A 20,615-nucleotide genomic window follows, 5' to 3' on the forward strand; every position below is an offset into this window, starting at 1 on the left:
CATAGAATACCAGGTTGGAAGGGACCTCAAGGATCATCTGGTCCAACCTTTCTTGGCAAAAGCACGGTCTAGACAAGATGGCCCAGCACCCTGTCCAGCCGAATCTTAAAAGCGTCCGATGTTGGGGAATCCACCACTTCCCTGGGGAGATTATTCCAATGGCTGATTGTTCTCATTGTGAAAAATTTTCTTCTTGTGTCCAATCGGAATCTCCCCAGGAGTAACTTGTACCCATTACCCCTTGTCTTTTCCATGTGACTCCTTGTAAAAAGGGAGTCTCCATCTTCTTTGTAACCACCCTTTAAATACTGGAACATGGTGATAAGGTCTCCGTGAAGCCTTCTTTTCTCAAGGCTGAACAAACATTTGTGCAGTTTGGATTTTACTTTTGGATTAACTCTTCTGGTCATAGGCAGAAAAGCATTTTAATGTGAAGACAGCTTCCCTGGCAAGTTAGTTCTTGAAAATCATCTGGAGCTATTCAGAGTAGATGTAAATAGAATGCTGGTGGTGTATCTGCCTATGACTCAGCTGACCAGTTGCAAACATTTTGGCCAAGGTTGTTTTCAGTTAAAACCTCTTACTGGTAAGACCCTATCTCTGGATTTCCTTTCTATCTATTCTTTTCTGTTTGTGGTATTTGTATGGTAAAAGCTATCAAATGTATAGGGGTGGTGGGGTTTTTTTTTTGTTACATATGGGGCAGACAAACATTACCCATTCAGGAAAATTTGAATGCTTAGTGTACTATTTTTTTGTAAATGAGTTGCTCCTGAAAAGGTGTTATGAAACACTTCCAGTCATTCAGCAGCCTTTTTTGTTTCTGAAAGTAAATTGAGTACCTCTGCTTTCTGAAGTGATACTGAAAATTGTTGTTTGTTTTATGCTTCTGTTATAGTACACTTCAAAAATGCATTTGTAGACAAATATTTATATGACCTTCTTTTGGAAAAAATGCTATGATATTGGTGTGAGGGAACTGGATGTTTCTTTTCCTTTGAAAAATGTTGTTTAAATAATCAATTAGCATTTGTTTGTGATGTCTTGCAGACAATTTATATGGGTCATCTAAAATGAGTAGTAGCACAACTTTTCACATAACAGCATTGCATCATGGCTTGTTTTCAGCGACTTTAGGGGACAGGGTATTATAAAGATTTTTCAGTAACTTAGAATCATAGATTATTATGTTAGAAGGAACCTCTGTGGGTTTTCTAGTGGAACCCCATGCTTAAAGTAGAACTAATTTGGATTAGGGCTTGTTTTTTTTTTTTTTAAAAAACAAAACAAAACAAAAACCCCACCTTAAATAACACTGTGCTTTATATCTGTTTCAAGGAAATTTAAAAAAAGAAAAATAAACTTTTGAGGGAGAAAAATCTATAGATCAGTTTTAGAAGTTTCTGAAAGTTTATAATTTCTCTACATATAGCACTGTGGCTTCAGAGTCCAAATTCTTTAGCCTTCAGTAGTGTGATATTTGTTTATAATCATCAGATGTCAGAATTTTAAATTGTACTCTTTTGTCACTTCAGAGTAGTATAATTCAGCAAAAAATCCATATGCAGGAGGAGTTTAAAAGATCCCAAACTACTTGGAGCAGTTGTGGAAGAGTTGAATTAATAGGTAAATTGTATGTATTATTTCAACTGTATTTTGTTATGCTGCTTTATCATGCATGGATTTTATTTCTCCATAATATTTAATCTTGTATCCTTTCCCCCTCATTTCTCCATGAAAACAGGAACAAAACCAACCCAAACAGGTAACACCACAGAATAAAAATCTGTGTTCGCCTGATACTAATTTAAATTGTTCTCTTCTGAAATGTTGTGCTGTTATGAAAGTGATTTAATAGCTTGCCGTTTACATGATATTTGCTGTTAGAGTAGGAGGAAGAATAGTGTGCATGATATGGGATTTCGGGAGTTTCTTGATGTTTCTTTCCCACAGCATTCTCCTGGAGAAACTGGCTGCTCATGGCTTGGACTCTTCGCTGGGTAAAAAAACTGGCTGGATGGCCGGGCCCAAAGAGTTGTGGTGAATGGAGTTAAATCCAGTTGGCGGATGGTCACAAGTAGTGTTCCCCAGGGCTCGGTATTGGGGCCAGTTCTGTTTAATATCTTTATCAATGATCTGGACAAGGGGATTGAGTGCACCCTCAGTAAGTTTGCAGACAACACCAAGTTGGGCGGGAGTGTTGATCTGCTCGAGGGTAGGAAGGCTCTGCAGAGGGACCTGGACAGGCTGGATCGATGGGCCCAGGCCAACTGTATGAGGTTCAACAAGGCCAAGTGCCGGGTCCTGCACTTCGGCCACAACAACCCCATGCAGCGCTACAGGCTTGGGGAAGAGTGGCTGGAAAGCTGCCTGGCGGAAAAGGACCTGGGGGTGTTGGTCGACAGCCGGCTGAACATGAGCCGGCAGTGTGCCCAGGTGGCCAAGAAGGCCAATGGCATCCTGGCTTGTATCAGAAATAGTGTGGCCAGTAGGAGTAGGGAAGTGATCGTGCCCCTGTACTCGGCACTGGTGAGGCCGCCCCTCGAATACTGTGTTCAGTTTTGGGCCCCTCACTACAAGAAGGACATTGAGGTGTTAGAGCGTGTCCAGAGAAGAGCAACGAGGCTGGTGAAGGGTCTGGAGAACAAGTCTTATGAGGAGCGGCTGAGGGAACTGGGGTTGTTTAGCCTGGAGAAAAGGAGGCTGAGGGGAGACCTCATCGCTCTCTACAACTACCTGAAAGGAGGTTGTAGCGAGGTGGGTGTCGGTCTCTTCTCCCAAGTAACTAGTGATAGGACGAGAGGAAACGGCCTCAAGTCGCGCCAGGGGAGGTTTAGATTGGATATTAGGAAAAACTTCTTCACTGAAAGGTTTATCGAGCATTGGAACAGGCTGCCCAGGGAAGTGGTTGAGTCCCCATCCCTGGAGGTATTTAAAAGACGTGTAGATGTGGCACTTAGGGACATGGTTTAGTGGTGGACTTGGCAGTGTTAGGTTTACGGTTGGACTCGATGATCTTAAGGGTTTTTTCCAACCTAAATGATTCTATGATTGATATCTTATCTAGCCTTTTATTAGTAATAGTGGGCTCTAAATGTGCTCTTTCTTTTGGGCTTTTTTGGATGTTGTATTCAACTTTGAAATAAAAAAAATCATTATTTTAACTTAGAAACTTTAAAAATTGGATGTAGTCATGTGTAATGCTGTTTCCTCCTTAGACCTGACTTTCCATGATTTTGCCATTGTATAAGGTGCTGTAGAGGTTGAAAACATGTTGAACTATACCAGCCTTGGGAAATCTCACAGAAGGCCATTTGAGTTACCTATCAGCTGTTGTCCAAGGTTTAAAGGCGGCTCATCAGCTGCGCTGTTGAAGGGAGCTGAAGAACTGGATCATCAGCTTGCTGGTGTTGAAAGGGAGGGATCCTATTTCTTTCCGTCCTTCTGCTTTCAGCTTTGTGTTCCTTCCTGTTGTGCTGCTCTGTCCTTGCAGTGTGCTGATTCAACTCAGTAAACCTCAGTAAATTAATCCAAGGGAAACTACAGAAATAACTGAGCATCTGGCAGAAAGCTAGTTTGTTGAAGGGTCTGAGAAATACCAAAGCCAGTGCAGTGGAGGAAGAGTGCACCTGAGAGTAGAAGGAACAAGGAACTGGGGTGGAGTTGGAAGAAGAAAAGGAAGAGGGATGGGAAATGGGATCTCCTTTCAGTAGAAGCAAGCCATTAGCTCATCTCAGCTTTAAAAAGTAAATTCACCCTTACCAGTGCTTTGAATCTGGTATTGTCACAATGCTTTACTCCCTTTGAATTAGATTTTTAAATGTCTTAATATTAGATTAATATCAGACATTTGAGAATATCTTCTACCGTGCCAAATGCATTGTAAAACTGGTAAGAGTACTAATTCAGTGCTGATGTTGCGATTCCCATGAGTTGACTTCACTCTGAAGTTAATTATACCTTTTAATTTTTTTTTTCTTCCCATCAAATTTTCACCTTTGTTTTTGTAGAAGAATATTTGTTCTTTAGTGGAGTGGGTGTTTGGCTAGGCCTATGTGTCCTGACATTGCAAACCTTACACAAAGAAAGGGTTTTTAAGAGTAGTGTCATAATACCTGCTAAGTAAATGTTTTCATTGTATGCAAATATTAGTTTGTCTAGACGGTTGTCAATTTTGAGGCTCTTGAATATGTTTTCCTGACTAATAGCATAGTTCAGAAGCACGGAAGAAGAGGGTCTGTGGACCAAAAGTTAATGCATTTTATGGCACAGCATGAACACTTATGTAATGTATGTTCTCAGTCTTCTGGCTTTGGATTTTTTTTTTTCCAATCGGACTTCTGCAGAAAAAAGTTACTTAGAACTCATTAGGACATGAGTAAAATACAGCTCTTTGCCAAGCCTTCAGGGTGAGGTGTTGCCTAGAAGTCTTTTTGTTCAGAGTTACCATGTTCCAACTGATCAGTGATTCTTTAGTGACTTTATCTTTTAGTTATATTGCCCCTTTCCAAAGGGAAGGAGTCCCAGACTGCCATGTTAACTTTGAAATATGGCAAACATCTATTTTATTCATCAAGTTACATTACAATGTAAATACTTATTTCTGTGTTACTAACAGCAGAAAAAAGCCTAGCACTCCTAATACAATTAGCCCTTGTTTGCTATGATTTCTGTAGCTTATTTGTGGCTGTGCTATTCCAAGTAATATACTAAATTCAAACAAATACCTGTTGTTTTGGGCATTCATTTGGCATGATAGTGTAACTCAGGAGTGGCACAGCCACGTCACACAGTAAGGTAAGGTGATCAGACAAGTACCATCTTAAAATAAAAGTAACTTTACCATGATGTTACACGTATGTTTGTCTTGTTTACAGAAAAGGAGATGCATAGTTTTTAATTGTTGACATCTCCTCTTGAGCTTTCAGAAGAGATCTTGTGTGCCATACATTGTTGTCAGAGTTGTTGGCAGCTTTAAGCCTGAGCCTTTTGATATTCCGACAAGTTATATATATATATACACATACAGTTCTGAGATTTCTATTTAGAATTTTGTGTGGGAGGAGAGAAGATGCATTGTTCAGTAATGATGCGTACATGGAAATAATGTTTTGGCTCACTTGGCTACATTAAAATACTACTTCAATTTTTCTTACCCAGTAGTTCAGTTCTTTTCCTTTTCTGCGGACTTGTATTACAGGTAGTGCATTTGAGGTGCATTTTGGTAGGCAGTGTAAATGAACTTGACAAAAGTAATTGTTACTGTCCTAGGAGCTGTTAACTTAAGCGTAAATGAAGATAATGGATATGAGTGAAAGGAGGCCTAGACAGCCAATCTGCAGTGTGCTGGTCTTAGCCTTCTGGAGTGCTCTCTGCACTCGGGTACTTGGGTACACAGGCTCTCTGCATGCAGGTAAAAGACTGTCTTAAACAGGGTTTAAAGAGGAATAATGTGGCTCACTTGATATGAGCAGCTCTTCACAGGCCTAGAAGACAGCATGAAACATCTTATAAAAGTATTCCTTTTTATTTCTTGTGTTTTAAACACCCTGTGTTTTACTTCCCAATATCTTTTTTTGGTTTGGTTTTGTTTTGTGTGCGTATTTACTGTTTGTTTGTTTCTTAGAGTAACTGCAAACTTTGAACTTGTTTGTGTGTTTTATGTGTACATTTGGTTTGATTATTTTAATTAGCTCAGTCCTCCTGTAAACAGCCATTCAGAAAATCCCCCCCAAAATCCAGACAGTAACCTTTGCTATGCGTTGGCATACACTTCAATTCCCTATCTTCAAAAGCCTGGTTGAAAAAATTGAACATTTTTGTCCACTCAGTAGGTGGATGATTGTTTTATGTACCACTTATAAACTGTGTGGTTTCCAAATCAGTTTAATATGTAACTTAGTCATTTGTATCTTCTTTTAATCTTAAGAGGTTAGACAGATGTAGTGCTGATTCCAGCACTTCTCATGCTGGGCAGTATTACCTTATTTATTTATGCTATCTGAACTCTGTGTCCGTCTTTTGTATTCTCTTAGATGATTTCTGTCCCAACAGTAAAATATATTTTAGATCTGTATTGGAGAGACAGGCTTTGGTCCATTACTGGGGCATTCACCTGCTACAATAATGCAAATGGTCTTTTTATACTACAAAGGTAAGGATGTTGATGGCAATGCAATCATGCAAACAAAAAGCTAAATGTTCTGGCAAGGCTTGATCTTTTAACCACAACAGGTGAAATTTAAATACAGGACCATGCATGTAAGAGAAAAGTAGAATCATAGAATAGCTCAAGTCGGAAGGGACCCATAAGGATCATCGAGTCCAACTCCCTGCTCCTCGCAGGACCACCTAACACTAAACCATATGACTAAGACCATCGTCCAGATGCTCCTTGAACTCTGACAGGCTTGGGGCCGTGACCACTTCCCGGGGGAGCCTGTTCCAGTGACCGACCACCCTCTCAGTGAAGAACCTTTTCCTAATGTCCAATCTGAACTTCCCCTGACGCAGCTTCATTCCATTTCCTCGTGTCCTATCGCTGGTCACCAGAGAGAGGAGATCAGCACCTCCCCCTCTCCACTGCCCCCCTTGAGGAAGTTGTAGACTGCGATGAGGTCACCCCTCAGCCTTCTCTTCTCCAAGCTGAACAAGCCAAGTGACCTCAGCTGTTCCTCATAAGTCTTGCCCTCGAGACCTTTCACCATCTTGGTCGCCCTCCTCTGGGCACACTCTAATAGTTTGATGTCCTTCTTATACTGAGGCGCCCAAAACTGCACACAGTACTCGAGGTGGGGCCGCACCAGTGCAGTGTAGAGGGAGACAATCACCTCCCTCGACCAGCTAGCTATGCTGTGCTTGATGCACCCCAGGACACGGTTGGCCCTTTTGGCTGCCAGGGCACACTGTTGACTCGTATTCAACTTGCCATCAACCCAACCCCCCAGATCTCTTTCCGTGGGGCTGCTCTCCAGCCTCTCGTCCCACAATTTGTACGTATAACCAGGATTACCCCGTCCCAGGTGGAGAATCCGGCACTTGCTCTTGTTAAATTTCATACGGTTGGTGATTGCCCAGCTCCCTAGTCTATCCAGATCTCTCTGTAAGGCCTCTCTACCCTCGAGGGAGTCCACAGCTCCTCCTAGTTTAGTATCACCGGCAATGTACTTAATGTACATTTGATTCCTGTGTCCAGATCATTTATAAAAACATTAAAGAGCACTGGCCCTAAAACTGAGCCCTGGGGAACCCCACTGGTGACTGGCTGCCAGCCTGATGTAACCCCATTTCCTATAACTCTTTGAGCCCGACCTGTCAGCCAATTGTTCACCCAATGTATTATGGACTTGTCTAGCTGTATGCTGGACATACAAGTAGTTTGCCTGTAGTACAGATTTCATGTACTTGGGACTCCTGCTCATTACCAGGACATGTGGGAGTGCGTGTATTTGTTTTTAGCGAGATTTTGTTTTGTTTTGCTTTGTTTAAAGATAGCTTAAAAAGAGAGAGAATAGAAACAATTTTAAGCACGTTCTAAGATAAGAACTTGCAGTCTAAGTTCAGTTGCTAAAACTTTGCATCCAAATTTTATGTACTCTGGAGCTTTACTTCTTTGGAAGTCGTTGTCTGGAGCTCATTGCAAGTGTATCAGCAGGAGGATTTGGTATTTTATACTTAGGACTGCTGTTCAGTGGAAAGGATGGAGTATCTAAAAACTACTCTATCTGCAGTACTCTACTTCTCTCTGAAAACAACTATCCTTAGTTTTACCTGTGATCTTAAATATGATTCTCCAATTAAAAATCTTTAGAATTCTTCTTGGAAATGGCAAGTAATACTATCAGGCTTCCGAGAACCTAAATTCATAGGAGAATAGGGTATTCTGTAACTACTGTTATTCCAAAAATATGAAAAAGCTTAGGAATAAACTGAAAAATATCTTTATGGCTTGTTTTAGCTAAAAATGGATGTGTGTCATGTTGCAATGTTTTTATAAAATACACAAAATAAAATGGGAATAATAGTGAAAATTTTGGGAATAATAGCAAAGGAAATGTAAGAATCAACTCTTCACTGATTAAATCAAGCTTTGGATTATGCTCCCAACTGAGGGCAACTTGCACATAATTGTACTGTCCTCTGTAATGCTTTTAAAGCTTTATGGATAAATTATTTTTTTTTTTTTAAATACCGAAGACAGAAATATCTGTTATATCAGTCCAGCTGATTGCAATGGATGCCAGAGCAGTGCAAGGAGCACCAGTGCCAGCAGCAAGCAGTGGTGGGGGACACAAGGGATATGGAGAGGCTTGTCTGAACAGGGGGCGTTCCCCGAGCAACTGACCCTAGACCTGCTGATTGGACGAGACAGCAAGGGGTGGAGCCTGCACCTGGTGGCATGGGAGATTTAAACAGGCTAAAACAATGAGCCCAGCTGATTGCAACAGATGAGCATATATATTTCCCAGTGGGCTGGTGCATGGCAGTGAGCAGCATGGTGATCACCTGGCAAAAAGCAGTGTCCCCTGCTTCTCCTGAGCTTCTAGCACCCAGTAGAACCAATGCAGCCACATAGATAGAGCTCCTGTCAAAGCATGTGACCACTCAGGTTTCCGGCTATGGGGTGTGCGAAGGGATGTTCCTGGAGGTGGAAGGTGATAGCAAGCAAGCCTGTGGGAGGTGTGACAAGATAGATGAACTGCGCTGCTTGGTGGCCGAGCTGCAGGAGGAGGCGGGCAGACGTGAGTAGTATTCAAGAGTCTGAGGAGATTGATCAGTGGAGCTGTACTCTGCAATTTCTGATGCATGCAAGCCAACTCAGCATGGCCACTACAGAGGCAGGACCAGGATCTGTTTTGTGCCAGGAGGAAGGCAATGTTACAAGGAATAAAGAGGGGTGGAAGAAGGTTACAGCACGGAGCGGTAAGAGAAACCCCTCTTTATCCTCTAAGATACCCTTACAGAATAGGTACGAGGCCCTGGGTACGGTAGATGAAGCGCATAATGAGATAGAGGAGGAACCTGCACAAGCAGTCTTGCCAAGGTCAGAGAGACCAACCCCTCGCAACAAAACCTGCATTAAGACCAGTGCCGCAAAGAAACAACGGCAAGTTATGGTCATTGGTGATTCCCTCCCGTGCGGAACGGAAGCACCCGTTTGCAGATCGGACCCTCTTTTCAGGGAAGTTTGCTGCCTCCCTGGGGCCTGAATTAGGGACGTCACCACAAGACTGAAGAGCCTAGTTCAACCTTCAGACTACTATCCATTCCTGCTTTTTCACGTGGGTACTAATGATGTCGCAACAAAAAGTCTGAAAGAGATTTCAGAGCCCTGGGAAGAATGCTAAAAAATTCGGGAGCACAGGCAGTGTTTTCCTCGATCCTCCCAGTAATGGGGGGAGACTTTGGAAGAAACAGGTGAGCCCAGGATATCAATACCTGGCTCCAGGACTGGTGCCTCTGCCAAAACTTTGGGGTTTTTAAACCATGGAAGAGCCTTCAAGACACAAGGTATGCTGGGGCCTGACAGGATCCACCTGTCCCGATGGGGAAAATGCATCTTTGGGTGTAAGCTGGCGGGACTGATTGAGAGAGCTTTAAACTAGAATCCATGGGGGAAGGGGATACCAACAAGATTGCAGTAGGTAAGCCGAGGGTTGGCATGGCATTGCCTGAGGGTGGCAATGTTAGTGGGAACATTTATGCTGCTCCTGGGAGCACGGAGGGCTCAGGAGCGTATCTGAAATGCTTGTACACCAACGCACGCAGTATGAGAAACACACAGGATGAACTGGAAGCGTTGGTCAACTCCCAGAGCTACGATATCATTGGTATTAGTGAGACTTGGTGGAATGACTCCCATGACTGGAGTGCTGGGATGGAGGGTTACAGGCTGTTCAGGAGGGATAGGCAGGGCAGGCGAGGTGGAGGTGTTGCACTGTATGTAAGGGAGAGGTTTGATTGTACAGCCCTTACAGTTAGCGATGATGTGGTCGAGAGCCTCTGGGTGAGGATTAGGGGGATGGAAAACAAAGGAGATGTTGTAGTGGGTGTCTACTACTGATCACCCAGCCAGGATGATAGCACTGATCTATAGGCAATTAGGAGAAATCTCTGTATCGGTAGCCCTTGTCCTTATGGGAGATTTCAACTTCCTAGACATCAACTGGGAATATCATACTGCTGTGACAAGCAGGTCTTGGAAATTCTTGAAGTTTGTAGGAGATAACTTCTTGACACAAGTACTCAGGGAGCCAACTAGGAAAGATGCCCTCCTAGACTTGCTATTTGTGAATAGAGGAGGACTTGTGGGAGATGTGATGGTAGGTGGCTGTCTTGGCCGCAGTGATCATGAAATGGTTGAGTTGTTTAAAATTTTCAGTTTAATGAGAAAAAAGGACAGCAGAGTTGCTACCCTGGACTTCAGGAGAGCAAACTTTAAGCTATTCAGGGAGCTACTTAGCAGAGTACCCTAGGAATCTGCTTTTGAGGGCTTAGGAGTCCACGAGTGCTGGTCAGTCTTTAAGAACCACCTTTTAGAAGCACAGGAGCAGGCAGTTCCACTGTGTTGAAAGTCAAGCAAGCGGGGCAGAAGACCAGCTTGGCTGAACAGGGAACTCCTCGTGAAGCTCAAGAGGAAAAAGAAACTGTATGATCTCTGGAAGCGAGGTCAGGCTTTGCAGGAAGATTACAGAGCCGTGGTTCATATATGCAGGGAGAAGACACGAAAGGCCAAAGTTCAATTAGAGTTGAAACTGGCCAGTGTTGTGTCAGACAACAAGAAGGGCTTTTTTAAGTACGTTAATAGCAAGAGGAGGTCTAAAGAAAACATTGGACCTATATTTGTTGAAGATGGTCATCTGACTAATAGGGATGAAGAAAAAGTGGAGGCATTCAATGCGTTTTTTGCCTCGGTCTTCAATAATACTGATAGACCTTGGGCTGCCTGGTCCCCTGAGTCGGAGGACCATGAGTGTGGGAACAGTGACTTTCCATTTGTGGACACTGAAATTGTAAGGGACCAGCTGTATCAGCTGAATGTTCACAAGTCCATGGGGCCTGATGGGATTCATCCCAGAGTACTGAAGGAGCTAGAGCATGTTATGGCAGGACCCCTCTCGATCATCTACCAAAGGTCTTGGGAGTCTGGGGAGGTCCCTGCTGACTGGAAGCTAGCCAACATTATTCCAATTTACAAGAAGGGCGTGAGGGAAGACCCAGGAAACTACAGACCTGTTAGTCTAACAGTTAGTTCCTGGAAAAATTATGGAGAAGATCATACTGGGTGCTACTGAGAGGCATTTAAAGAATAATGCAATCATCAGGCACAGTCAACACGGGTTCACAAAGGGAAAGTCCTGTTTAACTAATCTGATATCCTTCTGCGATAAGGTCACCTGCCTAGTGGGTGAAGGGAAGGCGGTGGATGTAGGGTTTGTTTTGTTTTATTTTAGTAAGGCTTTTGATACTGTCCCTCACAGCATCCTTCTGGACAAGTTGTCCAACTGTGGGATGAGCAGGTACGCAGTGCGCTGGGTGAAGAACTGGCTGAATGGCAGAGCTCAAAAGGTTACAGTGAATGGGGCTCCATCTGGCTGGCGACTGGTCACCAGTGATGTTCCTCAGGGTTCAATTCTAGGGCCAGTCCTGTTCAATATATTTATCAACGATCTGGATGCAGGAGTTGAATGCACCATTAGCAAGTTTGCTGATGATACCAAACTGGGAGGTGCTGTTGACTCTCTTGAGGGACAGGAGGCCTTGCAGAGGGATCTGGATAGATTGGAGCATTGGGCAATGATTAATGGGATGAAATTTAACAAGTCAAAATGCTGGATCCTGCACCTGGGATGGAGTAATGCCAGGCACAAGTATAAATAGGGAGAGAAGTGGCTGGAGAGCAGCCCTGCAGAAAGGGATCTGGGGGTGCTGGTTGACAGCAGGCCCAATACGAGTCAGCAGTGTGCCCTGGCAGCCAAGAGGGCAAACCGCATCCTGGGGTGCATCAAGCACAGTATAACCAGCTGTTCAAGAGAGGTGATTATCCCGCTGTATTTAGTGTTGGTGCGGCCTCACCTTGAGTACTGTGTGCAGTTCTGGGCCCCACAATTTAAGAAGGATGTGAAGGTCCTTGAATGCGTCCAGAGGAGGGCAACAAAGCTGGTGAAAGGGCTGGAAGGCAAGTCCTATGAGGAGTGGCTAAGGACTTTGGGCTTGTCTAGTTTGGAGAAAAGGAGGCTGAGGGGCGACCTCATTTCTCTCTGCAGCTTCCTGAGGAGGGGAAGTAGGGAGGGATGTGCTGTGATCTCTTCTCCCTGGTATCCAGTGACAGGATGCATGGAAACGGTTCAAAGCTGTGCCAGGGGAGGTTTAGACTGGACATTAGGAAGCATTTCTTTACCGAGAGGGTGTTCAAACACTGGAACAGGCTTCCTAGAGAGGTGGTCGATGCCCCAAGCCTGTCAGTGTTTAAGAAGCATTTGGACAATGCCCTTAATAACATGCTTTAACTTTTGGTCAGCCCTGAATTGGTCAGGCAGTTGGACTGGATGACTGTTGTAGGTCCCTTCCAACTGAAAATGTTCTGTTCTGTTTTATTCTATGTCATCCCCCAGGGCAGACACACCAAGGATTACTTTGGCTCACAGGCATTTCAAGAGATACATATCCCTCTCTTCCAGGAGGCCTGAGCTATATAGTTCAAATATGTGTGCTGTTAAATTGACAGAAATGAGTTTCCTGCTGGCTAGAGTCTATCTGCATAATAGTTGCCTAAAATATATGGATTCATTTAGTTGTGAACAATGTAACATCTGTGAAACATGATTCTTAAATAAATGCAGTATTCAATGGGTGTAGTGCTAGTCAGGCCTGTACAGGATATTACTCTATCCTCCTCCACCCACTTCTTTAAGTAATATAATTAAAAGTTGTGAAAGTAAAAAATTCATACCGAGACTGTTGAGTTAAATGAACAGTAACACTGAATGTCTGTATTGAGAATTAATCATGAGCGGGGCATAACATATGCCACAAAAATTGTTCATGTATTTTATGCTAACACCTTGAAAACTGCACAGTTTTAAGGTACCAGGTTGGTTTAGGCATTTGGCCAGATTAACCAATGTCTCCATCTTACTAAAGGTATTAGCTGAATTTTCATGTTTCTAATATAGCGTATTGTCTAGGTAGGTCTATGGAGGGCCTGGTTTGCCTTATGACATTAATTCAGTGGATTCTGTGCTAGACCCAGCATTATTGTTATCTGATAGTCTGAATACCATCTGGATGGCAGCCAGCTAAAAAAAAAAAAAATGTTTCAGTTGACTTTAATCCAGAACAGGAAAGCTTCCATCAGACTGCTTTATAGAGCAAAGTGGGAGAGGTCCTCTACACAGCTAGCTTAGCACCATCTGTCTCCTATGTCAGTGGCCCGTTTAGGACTGGTAGCACTAAAGCAGCCTGGACTTTTCATCAGGCTTACAAGGCTCTGTCTAGAAGCAGAATCAAAGCTATCAATCTTCTGTTCATATCACACCGTATTGGCGAAGACTTCTTCTAGTGGTAATCACATCAGTTCCAAAAAGGTGAGAGAGTATAGTTTGACTCATCTGTATTTCCTTAAACGTTATATATCATAACTATAATTTCAAATGCATGTCATAATTTCTCTGTGTTGTTTGTTTTTCTTTTCCAAAACCGGAATTTTTCATACTACTTTGGACTCTTCTTTCTCTCATGTAACTTTTAACCTAAGTGAAATTTGAGGCAGCAGTTTTATGGTGTTGATCTGACAGGACAAAATAATTTTGATGTGCTTTTGAGCTGGTTTGCAACCTTTGTAGAAAAGGTTAATGTTCAGATGTTTTTCCCCAAAATGCTGTCTGAATGAGCCTTTATAAGAACATGTTAATAGATGGATGGGTGTAATGAGGCTGGCTGTAACCAGTGCTTGCAGGTTGGTAATCTTCCTACTTGTTTTGAAGAATATCCCTATTCTATAGCTCTTCGGTCTTTGCTCCAAACCAAATAAGGTGATACTCTTGTTTCCAAATCAGTTTTCCAGTTTTGTTATGTCTTTTCTGGCAACTGTAGTTTAAATGAAACTTCATCACCATTTTCATAGAATCATAGAATCATTGAGGTTGGAAAAGACCTCTAAGATCATCGAGTCCAACCGTCAACCCAACACCACCATGCCCACTAAACCATGTCCCTAAGCGCCTCATCTACACGTCTTTTAAATACCTCCAGGGATGGGGACTCCACCACTTCCCTGGGCAGCCTGTTCCAATGTTTCACCACTCTTTCAGTAAAGAAATTTTTCCTTACATCCAATCTAAACCTCCCCTGGAGCAACTTGAGGCCATTTCCTCTCGTCCTATCGCTTGTTACTTCGGAGAAAAGACCAACACCCACCTCGCTACAACCTCCTTTCAGGTAGTTGTAGAGAGCGATGAGGTCTCCCCTCAGCCTCCTTTTCTCCAGGCTGAACAACCCCAGTTCCCTCAGCCGCTCCTCATAAGACTTGTTCTCCAGACCCCTCACCAGCCTCGTTGCCCTTCTCTGGACACGCTCCAGCACCTCAACGTCCTTCTTGTAGTGAGGGGCCCAAAACTGAACACAGTATTCGAGGTGCGGCCTCACCAGGGCCGAGTACAGGGGCACGATCACTTCCCTACTCCTACTGGCCACACTATTTCTGATACAGGCCAGGATGCCATTGGCCTTCTTGGCCGCCTGGGCACACTGCCGGCTCATGTTCAGCCGGCTGTCGACCAACACCCCCAGGTCCTTTTCCGCCAGGCAGCTTTCCAGCCACTCTTCCCCAAGCCTGTAGCGCTGCATGGGGTTGTTGTGGCCGAAGTGCAGGACCCGGCACTTGGCCTTGTTGAATCTCATACAGTTGGCCTGGGCCCATCGATCCAGCCTGTCCAGGTCCCTCTGCAGAGCCTTCCTACCCTCGAGCAGATCAACACTCCCGCCCAGCTTGGTGTCGTCTGCAAACTTACTGAGGGTGCACTCGATCCCCTCATCCAGATCATCAATAAAGATATTAAACAAGACCGGCCCCAGTACTGAGCCCTGGGGAACACCGCTCGTGACCGGCCGCCAACTGGATTTCACTCCATTCACCACAACTCTCTGGGCCCGGCCATCCAGCCAGTTTTTGACCCAGCGCAGAGTCCACCTGTCTAAGCCGTGAGCTGCCAGCTTCTCGAGGAGAATGCTGTGGGAGACAGTGTCAAAGGCCTTGCTGAAGTCGAGGTAGACCACATCCACAGCCTTTCCCTCATCCACTAGGCGGGTCACCTGGTCATAGAAGGAGATCAGGTTGGTCAAGCAGGACCTGCCTTTCATGAATCCGTGCTGGCTAGGCCGGATCCCCTGGTTGTCCCACTCGTGCCTTGTGAGCGCCCTCAAGATGAAGACCTTTTCATTCAAAAAGGTCTTCATTAGGCACAGGAAATGGAATCTGTGTGGATCCTTGCCTTAGGAAGGAAGAATGGTTGCTTACCTTGTGTTAATAATTTAAGAATATATACGTTCTGTATAAATAACCTGTCCTCACTTGTGGGTGGGTGTTTATTTTTATTGGGGGTTTGGTATTTCTGAAGGAGTTGAGGAGTACCTCTAGGCTTAGGATTGGAGAAACCCCGGCAGTAGACCAAATAGAACTGGACATGGACAAGACCTTGAAACGATGCCCATTTACTTATCTCTATGTGCAGGAGTGTCATATTTTATTACTTTATCATATTGTTTCGAGTGATGGACATCATTTTCACTGAACAACCAACTAGTTATAAGTAGATACTTGCTTTTAGTGTCCTTAAAATGTCTTTGTACTATACTGATGGTCATAAAATTGAAACAGTCCTTCATTTCCTGGCACTTTTTAATTCCAGCTTTTGCAAAGTTGTGACTGTCTTCCAGAATATCAGAACTATTAAATAGACTTTAAGAATGGTCTATAAAGTAGGGAAAGAAAAAAAAAAAAAAAAAGCCCTGTATTGTATTGTTCTGTTCCTGAAATGATTGATTCTCTTTTACATGGTGATAAGTTTAATCTTTGTCATTTTTTTGTTGCCCTCTAGGATTTGTATCGTAGTAGAATAGTAGGGTTTCACGATGAAACAAATGTGTAAATTTATTTAATAAGCATATACTAATAGCCTAAGCAACTAAAAGGAAACTAACATTATAGTGTGTTGTAGCGCTGCTGCTAATAATAGAGACCCTTCTTGCAGTGGGTGGCTTGAGAAGAAAGGTTTGGTTTTTTTCACTGCCTTGACAGAGGGATAATTACAGTTTTGGGACTGCTAGAGGGTTTCTGATAGTGCCAGGTGGAAGTAGGAGAAGGCAGCTCTGTTTTGAGGCACTAGTGACAAGCAAGAGGAGCTGAGGAAGAAGGTGGCTTTATAGACCTAGATGGTTAAATCTGCTGGTGGGTTGGATTAATGCATGAAATCTGTAGGAATTTAGGACTCAAACCCAAGAGCATCTGGGATGACTTCTGTCCCTATAACTGCAGGATAGGTTATGTGTGTTTAGCCCAGGAAATTCATAAAATGTTAGTTTTACAGACTGCAAGCCACAAAGCACTACCCAGTACTCTCAGTGAGAACTCAGATGCCACAGAATATTGCATGCCGCTGGAGGAGAGAGGAAGGGCATAGCAAATGAGCTTGAAATAGGAACAATTTCCTAGGTGAAATTGTTTAGGTAATACAACAAATTGTCTCATGCTGCTGAGGAATGTCACATCTGTTCTACACCATCTCTCCCAGACCTTTCATCTCTGCTAAGCCTTGCTGAGGGAAAGCTCTTCCTGGCTTGTCATCTTACAATCATTTTAATGCTGAACATGTAAATAAAGCTACTACGAGCCTCTCTGCGTTCTGCGTATCCTGTCTGTAATCTTGGCCAATCTTTAGTGTTTCAAAGGAAGCTGGGGGATCTTCAGAAGCAAACTTTACATTATGAAGAAAGAGAAAATCTTTTCTTATCTTGCCAGGTAACTGAAACACAGTATAGTAATATAAATGTAATGGAGCAAACTGAGTAGACAGCATGGTAATCAAGACTTCTCTTGACTGTCCTGGGATATAAATGAACCAGACACCAAAGGACTGTTGATCAAAGCTTCAGTTTCTAATCTACAGTTCCCTCTATTTTGTCTTCCAATAATAATACTTGATGCAGTTGAGTATATGGAGAATATTTCATGTAGGTTTGGGATCCAACTTGAATGAACAGATGGAAGATATGATGTGCTTATTCCAGTGTTCCTAATCTATGTGAAGTTTAAATAAACTTGGACTGTGAATATATGCTTTTGAGATGATAATATTAAAGGACAAGAGTTTTTGACTCTGAAAATTATATGAGGGGAATTAATTTCAGATAATCTTGTCTTTGTAAATACATCAAGTATTCCACATGTCTGTATGAGATTAGTTTTTGTTAAACAGTTGAATTTTTTTTTTTTAGAAATGGTAAAAGATTTCCAGCAGCATGTGAGGTCTGCCCAGACAAATGCCCCAAATAGATGCAAAAAAACCATATAAGTTAAAAACATATATTGTAGCAAATTTGTACAAAGAAATGAATTTTTGGCTTCATAAGGACTAAAGGAAGGAATAGACAGACTTTGATGTTGTGTTTTCTTATATGAATTAAAATATAAATTATTTTATTTTATTTGAAGTATTTTATTTAAAGCCTATAATACTTAGATAATTTCCTTTTTTTTTAAAAAAAAAAACAACTAATGGAAACTTTGTGGATTTGAACTTTTATGCCTAAACTGTAGGGAAAAATAATAAAACAGAAGACAAAATTACCGGAAATGCAGATCACTGTTTTGTTTCACATAGATTCTTGTCTGTGTCTGGAGCTGCACTGATATAACAGGGCTGTGCAGGTCCAAAGTACAGCTAGGGAAAAAAAAAAAAAAAATCCTAGAAAGATCAAAATGTGACTTCTCCTCTTTTGTCTCCTTTCCTATCACTCCTTCTCCCCTCATACCTGAAAGTGGGAAATGTGTGAAGTAGCTTATTTGATTACTACATTATAGATTATTGTACTAAGTTGCTTTTTGTGCTTTGTGCTCATATTCATTACCTTCCAAAGATTTTTGAAAAGAAAAAATTGATAGGAGTGGTGCACATTTTGAGTTAAGGTTATCAGAGACGTGCTCATACTTGACTGGCTAAATTCAAGATGTGGGTGGGGTTTAAGATTTGAAGATAATACAAAAGGATAGGCTAAAAAATGGGTTTTTAAATGACTGTCACTTCTAGCAGGAATGTTTGAACACATTCAATAAAATTAGCACTTTTTTTTACAGCTTCTGGAAAAACATAAGAACACGGAAAGCATGGTAGAGCTGCTTGAACTGTATCAAATGGAAGATGAAGCCTACAGTAGTCTTGCAGAAGCTACCATGGAGCTATACCAGTACTTACTACAGCCATTCCGACATATGAGGGAACTTGCGATGCTTAGAAGACAGCAGATAAAGGTATGGTAAAGGTAACTGAACTTCTTATTAATGGGGAAATCATGCTTTTCAGTTACTGCATAATAAAAGTAGTAAATAGTATATGCAGTGATGGTTTCTCCACTAAATGTTGACCCTATTTTTCTGGTTCCTTCACTCAGAGGAGTGCTTTTGAAGAGTGAGCATGTCTCTGACACGTAGCTAACCATCAACTGTTTAACTTACTATGTTTGACTATTTAAATTAATTATTGAATTTAATAGGCAAAACTTACAATTTTGTGATTACTGGGAATACTGACTAATACAAAAAACAGAGAGACACACGTACAGTATCTATGTGATTGTTAATTCGTTTAAAAGATTCTACAGGAAGCTACTTTTCATTCTAGTTTTCTGAGATAATCTGATAAACCATGAGAAGTCAGTAGTTTTTCATCTCATGTTGTGAAACACTCAAACGTGGAAGCATATTAAAAGTATGTAATTTGTTGTAACACTTTAACAGTATATTTTCTTAAGAGCTAAAAAAATATAGCCAGCTGAAGAATACTACATTTTGGTAAAACTGTTTTATAATGCGTATGTTTGTTTTATTTAAAAATAATTCTAATTTTAAATACTTAATCAAAAATAACAAATGTCATCTTTATTGCATATCGGAAGTACTTTTGATAAAATCAGCAGTTCCTATGCAGATTAAGACCGTAGCCTTCTGATTCTTTTAAAATATGTATTGTAACATAGAAGCTAAAATGTGTTTGTTTCATTTAATCTGTATTACAAATGTCAGTTTATCTGTTTGGCACCTTATTCAGTTAGCCAACATTGTTTTTACTGGTTTCAATTTAAAAATATAGTGTTTTTCTCTGTGTTTGAGTATAGAATGAGGGAGGCAGGCAAGAGGATTTACGATTCCAAAACTAGTTTTATTTTGAGCTATTGCTGTGTCTATAAAGTAATTTTTCAGAAAGTTCAGCAATCTGAAACTAACTGTGAGATAATGTAAAGATATTTGAACTAAAAGTGCTTCCCCCCCCCCGAATGGTAAATGTTGCTGCTTAGAGAACTGGGATGAATATTTTTCTTCAGATGTATTATACTGTTGAAGATTATGCACAATACGTTTAATAGAAAGCCTTCTTCAGCATGATGAAATAGTTCCCATTTTATCTGAATTTGTAGCTGTAGCATGGGAAAAGATGATTTATTTTTTTATTTAATTATTTTTGTTCTTTTGTCAAACAAGAGAAGATAAATATCATATTGAGTATGGAACATGAATTAAGAGTCTTTTTTTTTTTTTTTTTTAAAACCTCATTGATCTCTTGGATTTCAGTTTTAAAATACCTCATTTTTTTATTTTTCCTGAAAGAATAACCTTGGTAAACTTCAGAGGCATGTTCTATGGTTAATTACTTTAGTTGTACATAGTTGCATCTAATGTACATTAAGTTCTCTTCCTAACTTGGCAATTTTTGAGTTATAAAACTTGGCCATCTGTATTATGTGGTAGAGAAAGATGCCATCTCTATCTTTTTTTTTTTTTTTTTTTTCTTCATTGTTTGAGAGAAAGCAGTACTTGTATTTATGATGACAAAATATATATTACACTGGGTAGCTAGGGTAGAGGAATTGGTTTATAAATAGAACTTGTGCATGCGGTGGTTTGTGTTAACTTGCTGTATATGTTTTTCTGGAAGGCTTAATAATGGAACAAAGATCCTTAGGTTTCTATAAACCCTTATGACAGGGATTAGCTCCATTTTCATGCATAACAGGAGTATTTCTGATGCTTACTACCTTAGTAAAATGGGAGTTGTGAACATATAATACTGTTTAAATATAAAGACTGACAAGGAGAAAGATAAAGTTTGGATATAGGGCAGGGTAAGGATGGAAGAAACTGCAGAATGAGTTACTAAAATGAATAAAAAGTTACAAGGATAATTAAGCTTGAATACAAATATCAGTATTTAGTCAAGATTGCCTATGCCTTCTGTAGTTACTTTATTTAACGTTTTTAGACTTTTTCTGTATTAGTTATCTGATTTTTGGTGAAGTTGTTTTAGTTTGTTTTTTAAGAATTTGGGTTTTTTAATAAGTATTTT

General features: G+C 41.4%; 1 protein-coding gene across 1 annotated transcript in view; it reads left to right on the plus strand.

Annotated features, from left to right (window-relative positions):
- LOC143171848 (junction-mediating and -regulatory protein-like) overlaps positions 1-20,615 on the plus strand; it is a 119,334-nt gene that overhangs the window by 10,911 nt on the left and 87,808 nt on the right. Inside the window, exon 2 of the mRNA XM_076360941.1 lies at positions 18,353-18,526. Coding sequence (XP_076217056.1) covers positions 18,353-18,526 — 174 coding nt within the window. The remainder of the gene's footprint in view (positions 1-18,352; positions 18,527-20,615) is intronic.

This window comes from Aptenodytes patagonicus, chromosome W (genome assembly GCF_965638725.1).
Source record: "Aptenodytes patagonicus chromosome W, bAptPat1.pri.cur, whole genome shotgun sequence".
Lineage (NCBI taxonomy): Eukaryota > Metazoa > Chordata > Aves > Sphenisciformes > Spheniscidae > Aptenodytes > Aptenodytes patagonicus.